At 36.9% G+C, this 10,594-nt stretch overlaps 1 protein-coding gene across 1 annotated transcript in view; it reads right to left on the bottom strand.

The window, feature by feature from the left end:
- VAPB (VAMP associated protein B and C) overlaps positions 1 to 10,344 on the bottom strand; it is a gene marked incomplete in the record, with an annotated part of 264,351 nt that extends 254,007 nt beyond the window's left edge. The window contains 1 exon segment of the mRNA XM_053704629.1: positions 10,015 to 10,344. Within this exon segment, the coding sequence (XP_053560604.1) occupies positions 10,015 to 10,072 (58 nt within the window).
- Between the last annotated feature and the right edge of the window lie 250 nt (positions 10,345 to 10,594).

Below are 10,594 nucleotides of genomic sequence, written 5' to 3'. Positions count from 1 at the left end.
ATATATATATAATTTACCATTGAGTCAGCTCTGATTGGCTAAAATGCAAGTCTGTCAAAAGAACTGAAATAAGGGGAAGTCTGCTGAGGCTTAAATACAAGGTAATTACAGAGGTAAAACGTGTATAATTATAACTGTGTTGGTTATGCAAAACTGGGGAATTTGTTAAGGGATTATCTATCTTTTAAAACAACAAAAATTCTGGTGTTGACTGTCCCTTTAAGCACGGAGGTTGGAGTGCGATGATATGGGGGCTGCATGAGCACAAAAGGTGTTGGGGAGATGAAATTTATAGATGGCACCATGAATGCCTTTGGATACCAAAATACTGGCTGACAAAATGATTCCCAGTCTCCAGAAGCACACTGCCAAAATCATGAAAGAGCAACACCACCACTCCAGCAAAGAGCAGCTAAAAAAATAAATAAATAATATTCTCTGAAGATTGGCAGAACATCTCTCCAGAAATGTGTGCAACACTTGTATCCTGCATGCCAAGAAGGACTGAGTCTGTCATAAAGGTAGTTTTTTATCTTACATAAGAGCAAATACCCTACTGTTAAATTCAGAAGTAATACAATTTTGAATAATTTGGCATTTAAAGGGGTGTATTAACATGATAAATAAAAAAAATAATATATATATATATATACACATATATAGGTAGCCCTCGGTTTACGCCGGGGGTTAGGTTCCAGAAGGAATAGTTGTAAATCAAAACCGTTGTAAATTGAAACCCAGTTTATAATGTAAGTCAATGGGAAGTGAGGGAGTTGGATTCCGGGCCCATCTGTAATAAGTAACACGAAAGAAAGAAAAAGAAAGAAAAAGAAAGAAAAAGAAAGAAAAAGAAAGAAAAAGAAAGAAAAAGAAAGAAAAAGAAAGAAAGAAAAAGAAAGAAAAAGAAAGAAAGAAAAAGAAAGAAAAAGAAATAAAAAGAAAGAAAAAGAAAGAAAAAGAAAGAAAAAGAAAGAAAGAAAAAGAAAGAAAAAGAAAGAAAGAAAGAAAGAAAAAGAAAGAAAAAGAAAGAAAGAAAGAAAGAAAGAAAGAAAGAAAGAAAGAAAGGAGTTGGTATTGTTCTTTGACACCATAACCCATGAAAATGGGTGGAGCTTGCAGATCTCCTTGTTATCACTTTCTACTCAAAAAGGATTATCTCTGTATACCAAAATAGCAATTTGTAAATTAACATTTTATTACTTATCTCACCTACCTCCCACTGGGAGTATAAATTTCTTCTGCAGATGTTTACACAGCTTTTCTTTAGCCTATACATAAATTTACCACAGGCAAATTCACCTATTTCAATTGCAGATATAAAAGTAAAGGAGCTATTTGTAAACAATTTAATACACTCCAGCAGGTAAAATTGATCATTTGGAATAAATTAAAGGGGGAAACATTTTAGAGTAAATTGTCCCTTTTGTGTTTAACCCCTTCCCGTTTGGACTTATATATACAAAGTTCTGATGTTAAAGGGACAGTCTACACCAGAATTTGTATTGTTTTAAAAGATAGATAATCCCTTTATTACCCATTCCCCAGTTTTGCATAACCAACACAGCTATATTAATATACTTTTAACCTCTGTGATTATCTTGTATCTAAGCCTCTGCAAACTGCCCCTTTTTCAGTTCTTTTGACAGACTTGCAGTTTAGCCAATCAGTGCCTGCTGCCAGATAACTTCACGTGCACGAGCACAGTGTTATCTATATGAAAAACATGAACTAACACCCTCTAGTGGTGAAAAACTGTTAAAATGCATTCTGAAAAGGTGGCCTTCAAGGTCTAAGAAATTAGCATATGAACCTCCAAGGTTAATCTTTCAACTAAGAATACCAAAAGAACAAAGCAAAATTGGTGATAAAAGTAAATTGGAAAATTGTTTAAAATTACATGCTCTATCTGAATCATGAGAGTTTATTTTGGCCTAGACTGTCCTTTTAACAAATAAGTAACATTTTAAATCACAGGACATACTATGGCCTAATTTCATTGATGGGATTGTGTCAGGGGTAAGTGCCTTTGACGCTAAGCACGCCCTAGAGCCCCAATCCCATTTAGAAAGCTGTAAAAGCTTCAGGATAGCCAAACGGCTAGGACGTTCCATGCCGCCCTAAGGGTGCTAAAGCCCAGCGCAATTAGGACGGCATGGAATGTCCTAACAGCAGGAAGGGATAAAAAGTGGAGTGGAATGTGATAGTGATGTAAAAGTGACCCTTCAATTGTGCTGCCCTATACATAGGCCCAATTAACTTAGGCAAAAATACACCTGATTTCTCCATTTCTATTGCAAGCTGAATAATTGAAGAAAAAATACCCAGGCTCCTAATTTTTGGATTATTCTCCATATTTCTATATATAAATACCACTGTCTGGCTTAAATACATTTAAAACAAATATATATTCTAAAGGGTAATTAGTAATCTTTATGCATGCATAATATATATTAAAATGGACAGTCTACTCCAGATTTTTTATTGTTTAAAAAGATAATCCCTTTATTACCCATTTCCCAGTTTTACATAACCAACACTGTTATATTAACACACTTTTTACCTTTGTGATAACCTTGTATCTAAGCCTCTGCAGACTACCCCTTGCTTTTGACATATTTGCATTTTAGCCAATCAGTGTTGACTCCTAGGTAAACACGGGAGTGAGCACAAAGTTATCTATATGACACATGAACTAGCACTGTATAGCTGTAAAATTGTCAAAATGCACTAAGAGGCGGCCTTCAAGGGCATAAAAATTAACATACGAGCCTACCTAGGTTTAGCTTTCAACAAAGAATACCAAAAGAACAAAGCAAACGTGATGATTCCCAATGCAGAATATGCTGTGATCTGAGATGTCGTCGCAGAAAACGCAGCAGGTCTGCAGAAAGAAGTGGACATATGCAGGAACTGTTAGCACTTTAGCTTTGCAGTGCTGCCCCACATAAGGCAGTTCAAACAGCACTGTGCTCTAGCTGCACTATGCAAGTGTTAAAACAGCGCACTAATTAGTGACTCTCTCTCAGGGATTTGTTAAACTCCGCCCCCCTAGCATTTCCCAGTATGCAAAGCTGTGACTCCTGAATGTCAGACATTGTTGTGAGCAATGCACCCATTTTTTAACTACATTTTTACCTTATAAATTATGAAACACCAATAGCAAAGGAAACTTATTCATTAGACATTTTAAAAACTTGAAAGGGACAGGAAACCCCAAAATTTTCTTTCATGATTTGAATAGAACATACAATCTTAAACAACTTTCCAATTAACTTCTATTGTCAAATGTGCTGCATTCTCTTGTTACCTTTTGGTGAAGAAACAGCATTGCACTACTGGCAGCTAGCTGAACACATCTAGTCTAGCCAATCACAAGAGACAAATGTGTGCAGGCACCAATAAGCAGCTAGTTCCACTAGTGCAAGATATGTGCATACTATCTTTCAACAAGGGATACCAAGAGAACTAAGTACATTTGAAATTAGAAGTGAATTTAAAAGTGTCTAGTTTAATTTTGACTTTCCTATACCTTTAACAAAAATTTTTTTTTTTTGTTTGCAACTAATTTGCAATGCTATTTTCGTCTGCTACAATAAATGATACAATTTTAAAAACTGCTTTATTCTCCAGTTAACAAATTGGAAATGAGCTGGTGCTTTAACGTAACTGACTAATTTTAAATTTTTATTTCAGAATGACCTGCAGAAACATTTTCAGTAAGAAAAAACTAAAAAAAAATCATTGCAGAAAGTCAAAAATAGTTCAGCCTCAGGGTCGATGATGAAAGTAAACTGAAAAGTTGTTTAAAATTGCATGCTCTATCTGAATCATGAAAATTTACATTTTGACTAGGCTGTCCCTTTAAGCATTCCAAAAAAAATGTCAAAAAGCATTTAAAACACGTTTTTTTAGTAAAACGTATATATGCAACCAATGATACACGCCTTGAAAAGCTTCTTGAGTATGATTATCGTATCTCCTTTGGTGTGGCCAATTAACAAAAGTGAACTCTGATCACTTCTCTAAGCAATCAAGATGGGACAGACCTTTTATTATCCAGGTGGACAAGGTTACATGCAAGTGGTGTGATGTTGGCCATGTAGTAAAGAAGATACTAGACATAAGATTTGTATTAAGTTTTAAACCTTCCTATATCAGAGGATACTTAACCCTTTCATGAACGTTCCGATGTAAACAAACTGAAATGCAAGATTTAATGATGGGATCGGGGGGCAAGCCAAAAACGCTAGGCACGCTCACCATGTCCCGATACCATTGTGGAAAAGCTGTTGGCTTCAGTACAGTCAAATGGCTAGGACGTTCCATGCCGTCCTAACGGCACTAAAGCCCAGCGCAGTTAGGATGACATGGAACGTCTTAACAGCGGGAAAATGTTACTCATAAAATCAATATTTTCATAAAAGTAGTGCTTAAAGGGCCATAATACCCAAATGTTTAAACACTTGAAAGTGATGCAGCATAGCTGTAAAAAGCTGATTAGAAAATATCACCTGAACATCTCTATGTAAAAAAGAAAGATATTTTACCTCAAAAGTTCCTCAGTAGCCACCTCCCATTGTAAAGGATTTCTAAGCAGCATTTTAGTGTGTTTGTCCTGGGACATCTGAAGGGACTAGCATCGTGCACTCTCATATTATTTCACCAATCAGGTAAAGGAAGCTTACTATGAAATCTCATGAGAGTTAAGTCAAATCTCATGAGATCACTGTAAGAGTTCATGACCTCAGCACTGCTGATGCTGATTGGCTGCTGTTCATTTCTTCATTTTTTTTAATTTTTTTACCTGCAGCTGGGAGCAGGTGAAGTATAACTTTTTACACAGAACTTACTCTGCTGAGCTGAGGAAATTGTGAGGTAAAATATCTTCCTTTTTTACATAGAGATGCTCAGGTGATATTTTCCTGTCAGCTTTTTACAGTTCTACTGCATCAGTTTCAAGTGATTTAGCATATGAGTATTATGTCCCTTTAAGTTTCCTTTTTACTTCAGTTATGATTATACTATAAAGTTTTAAATCCTGTAGGAAAAGCAGGAAAAAAATAAATAATAAAAGGTACATTAGAACAGGGCTCAACAAACCCAGGAGCCACAGATCCACTGGCTCCTAGAATTTTAATCCTGGTTCCTAACTGTTAGGGTTATTCGCCAGATATCTATTTACAAATACCAATATCTGGCTCCTAAAAGTATGTCTGGCTACTAAATATTCTTACTGGCTCCTAAATTTAAACAGATTTGTCGACCACTGCATTAAAAGGGATAGTAAAGTCAAAATGAAAACTTTCATGATTCGGATAGAACATGCAATTTTAAAACTACTTTCCAATTTAATTCTGTTATCAAATTTGCTTTGTTCTCTTGGTATCTTTTATCGAAGAGTAAAACTAGGTAAGGCTATACAATGTTGCAAAACAATGCTGCCAGAGAGTTATAAAGACACGTGCACACTTCCGAGCTCTTATGAGCCTACCTAGTTTTGCTCTTCAATAAAAGATACATTGTAATAAATGTCCAGCACTCCTGCATAAAGGTGCACGCTACAAGGGTTCTGCACTCAACCCAAAAAAATATACTGAAATGTCCAAGAGTAGCAGCACCACCTTGTCAAATTCACAAAATGTTTATTAGGACATCACATAAAGGTGGTCAGCACGACGTCTCTGTCCAGATGACCATACAACATGATTAAGGTCATCTGGGCCGAAACTTTGTGCTGACCTGTTTATGTGATGATGTCCCAATAAACATTTTGTGAATTTGACAAGGTGGTGCTGCTACAAGAGAACGAAGCAAATTTGATAACAGAAGTAAATTGGAAAATTGTTTTAAAATGGCATGCTCTATCCAAATTATAAAAGTTTAATTTTGACTTTATTGTCCCTTTAAAGTTTTTTTTTTTTCTTCCCTATGGATACTAAAATATTCCATTGGGAACTACAGTTAAGGCTGTGACACACTGCAAGCGGAGTGGCGCGCAGAGTGTAGATGCGGCTGTGCGCGCTCAGTGTGTCCTGCCTTTTCATCTCTGAGCGTTCTGCTGCGTAAGGTCGCGTAGCTGAGCTCTCAGAGATGAAATATTTGAGCTTCAAAAGCGGTGCAAACCCTCGGTTCGCCTAGCTCCGCATCACTTTCAGTGTGTCACAGCCTTTATAGTTTAATGTGTACAACACAAATTATTTTTATCAGTTCCTTTATATGGGTTAAAAGTACTATACTGTTCTTTTGGAAACTTGGGGAGCATACTATGCAGCCTACTGAGTGATAATGCTTGCTAATTCGCATCCTAGATTAACCTTCTTCTAGTCAACTGAACACATATTTACTAGTAAATAGATTTTGTTTGGCCATCAGGCACAAAAGACATACAATCCAGCATACAAACTAAAGGCTAGATTACAAAGGAGGCGCTAGCATAATTGAGTTTTCGCAAGCCATTTTCATTGCACTGATATTACAAGTGGAGCGAACTCGCGATTGCCCTAGCGCAATCGCCATATATAAATTCCATCCTTACCACGATCTCAGAACTGTGGTTAACTTTTGCCAAAACAAAAAAATTGCACATAACACTTCAAAAATACATCAAAGTACAGTTACACTCATAACAGTTTGATAAAAAAAAAAAAAATATTGCACACAAAAGTAATAAGGGCTCAAAGATATGTGATCTCGGGTGACAATCCGGCTTCCTCCAACCATTGCATGCCCCATCTGGCGTCCAGCTATTGGAGGAAGCCGAATTTGTCATCAATCTCCTTAACGGGACACTGAACCCAAATTTTTTTTCTTTTGTGATTCAGATAGAGCATGCAATTTTAAGCAACTTTCTAATTTACTCCTATTAGCAATTTTTCTTTGTTCTCTTGCTATCTTTATTTGAAAAAGAAGGCATCTAAGTTTTTTGTGTGTTTCAGTACTCTGGACAGCACTTTTTTATTGGTGGATGAATTTATCCACAAATCAGCAAGGACAACTCAGGTTGTTCACCAAAAATGGGCCTGCATCTAAACTTACATTCTTACAGTTCAAATAAAGATACCAAGAGAATGAAGAAAATTTAATAATAGGAGTAAATTAGAAAGTTGCTTAAAATGTCATGCTCTATCTGAATCACAAAAGAAAAAATTTGGGTACAGTGTCCCTTTAATAAAGTATGGAATGTGGGCAGAGGAACAGAGTTATGTTTACTATCACTAAGTGGTAAATATTTTTGAAATGAAGCTGCTTTCAAAATGTTAATGAATTAAAGTGCTCCTGTTTTAAGGATTACTTTTATATACTGGGCAGTAATGTATTAAAGTTTACAATCACTTTAATGCTTTATGCTTAGGTTCTAATTGGCATGAGTTTTGCACACAATTAAAGGGACATTAAACCCTATAAACGTATGATTCACATGAAAATTATTTAAGCAGAATATTTATAATTTTGCACACACAAAAAAAAATATTACAGTAACCCCTTCATGCCAGGGTGCAAGTGCTTAGATAGGAACACTTGCTAAAAAAAATGAAATCACGCAATTGTCGATGCGATCACGTCATTTTAAGTCTGGGATCGGATCATGGAGTACTGACTACGATGCTAGGCATACACACACACACACACCCCCAGTCTGATTTTCCATTATCTGAAAATAGGAGGCCGCAGGACGCTATGTAAGGTAGGACGTTCCATGCCATCCTAATGGCGTTAAAAACCCAGCGCTGTTAGCATAGTAAGGAACATCAAAACAGCGTCTAGAGATTAAAGCTGTATATTTTTTATTTTGAATCTAACAGGAAATGCAACTGGACCCTAGGACCTGAATACTCATTGGCTGGCACCTGCTATATTAATGGACAGTGACAAAGCTTACAAGCATAAAATAAAAAAACATGCAAAATAGAAAGGGCGTTCCAATGGTGCATTAACCTGACACTTGAAGAGGAAACTTTTTGAAATATTGGAACTACTTGCTTCTTTGTGTATCACTGAATTCTAGTATGTAGCCTCTAGCCTTACTGTATAATTGGAAAAAAAAATTTAGCAGTACAGGACATTCCATATTACAAAAAAAAAAAAAAAAAAAAAAAAAAAAAAAAAACTTTATTGTGGACTCTTTTTGAAGAGCAAATCGGTAATCAGGAAGACGTTGTGGCCTCTGGGAAAGTCAAAGGCCTTAAAAATACAGGAAAATAATTAAAATGACAAAGTCAAAATTAAACTTTCATGATTCAGAAAGAGTGTGCAATGTTAAACAACTTTCCAGTTTACTTCTATTATCTAATGAGCTTCATTCACTTGGTATCCTTGGTAGAAGCAGCATCATTCCACTACTGGGAGCTAGCTAAACATCAGGTGAGCCAATGACAAGAGGAATATATGTGCAGCCACCAATCAGCAGCTAGCCAGCAGTAGTACATTGCTGCTCTTCTGCCTTCCGAGGATTACTCTTTATCAAAGGATACCAAAGGGATGAAGCAAATTAGTTAATAGAATTAAATTGGAGTTAGTTAAAATTGTACGTTCTTTCTGAATCAAGAGTTTAATTTTGACTTTACAGTCCCTCTAAACTAGCAATCAGGCACAGCTTGAAGACTAATAGTTTGAGAAATACCCTTTATTTTGAGAGAATGGGGGGCTTTTTGTGTTGGAGATTTATGTGCTTCTTGTTTATTGACCACTTACTCTGTTATTTTGGCTAAAGCACCCTCTAAAAGAGTGATGATTATGATGATACTGCGGTACATGGGGGGGGACATAAAAATGGTTGGGAACCACTGTAAATGAGAAACATCCTGCTTAAGCAAGATGGTATAAAACAACATGGAAATATGTACTGCACAAAGGACTCTGTCACTACTCCACATCCTGGCTAAGTCCTTCCATGTGACCAAATCTCAGCCTCCACTGATATCCTACAGCAAAACAAAGTGTGCGTTGTTCTGTCACAATATCCTTTGGTCTGTATCGAAGTAACTCATGCACCTGGCAGCAGCTATATCACAATCTATTCCCAAGTAAGACATACCTAGGAGTTGGTGAAAACATTTATTGCACTGTTTTAGTATTTCATAATTTAGCACATTAACATATTTCACTATATATATATATTTGCTTTAAACAATAAGAAAAAATAACACTATATCTGGCTTACCTTTATTGCAGTTGTATATTATTAGATATATGGATAGCTATAGCTACAAATAAATATATGATATTGCACAAATTATGTTCTACACTTAGATTGTTCATATACATGTACAAGTTCTCATCTAAGACTAATCTTATACTATACTAGAAAATCCAGTGCTCTTGAAAGGCCAAATAATTCAACTAAATAGTCCTATGGCTGAACTATCTGGGTGTTCCCTCTACTTGTCTTCACATGTTTAATACCCAGATTTATTGTCTAAATTATTGACCATCACATAATGTATTCTTAAAAAAAAAAAAAAAACATGTTTAATTCACAAATTAGTGAATCTTAGACCCTTCCAGATAAGGCATAACATATATACACAGATATTAGTGGTGGTATTTTTAAAAACTATTGCTGTGAAAGTCAAACTACAATTAAAGGCTTACTAATGCAGTTGCCATGATACTGAATACAATACCGCTTACCACAGAGGATATTGTGTAACATACCAGAAATATAAGCTTTTCACACATATATGGGGGAGGGTGCAACACCCATAGGTTGGGTATAACCCTATCAAACCCCGTTTTTATTTATTTTGAAGAATTACTAACAACCCTGTTTGGCAGGGAGGGCTGCAACGTATTGCTTTACAATTAACTACAGCCCTCTGTGTTGGGGAAAGTGTTCATGACAAGGTGTCATTAACCCTTAGAAGCTCCTCTCTGCCAAGCACAGACTTTACCTGCCATGCATGCCATATGAAGGACATGAAGGAGTGCTATCTCCAGACCAGGCCCCTAGCAAACAGTAAAGATGGCTGCCACCTAACCCAACCCTCCTGCACTATTGCAGCTGGGGCTGATTACCTTTGAATTTAAGCTCGTGCTGAGGCTCCAGGTTAAGGACTTGCTCTACTTTCGCCATGTTTCCACTTCGCCCAAGTGTTCCTGATCTTCTGTCTTCTAATGCCCTAAATGGAGGTGCTGGTTTTTGTTGTTGATTCTTTAGCAACGAATGTTCACACCCCTTACTTTGAAAGATATTTCCCCACTAGCACTGAGACGTTCAGCTCAGCAGATGGATATGTTAAGAAAATTCAAGGCCTGTGCAAATGTTCGGGATCCCAGTACAGCGGCTGCAGGAGCTGGTGATGCAGCAAAGCAGTAACGAGCAAGAGGGCGGGGGCGGTCTGTGACGTCACGGCCTCTGCAAGGCCCAGGGTAAGGTTCCATGGGCCGCGCATGCGTAGTGAGTCTGGGTGGGTGCGGATCGGCTACCCCTGCCACTCCTAGAGTGTCACTGTCACAGTCACGGCACTCTTACGACCTCTCAGAGGCTAAGATTGTGAATTCGGATAAAAACATGGCAAAATTCCTTGCTAAAAATTCTAAACTACTACCAGGGTGCACAACATATTATTCTTTAGGTGGTATGAGGAGGTTTACA

Source organism: Bombina bombina, chromosome 1, assembly GCF_027579735.1.
Source record: "Bombina bombina isolate aBomBom1 chromosome 1, aBomBom1.pri, whole genome shotgun sequence".
Classification (NCBI taxonomy): domain Eukaryota; kingdom Metazoa; phylum Chordata; class Amphibia; order Anura; family Bombinatoridae; genus Bombina; species Bombina bombina.
This window is presented reverse-complemented; position numbering and strand designations above follow the sequence as displayed.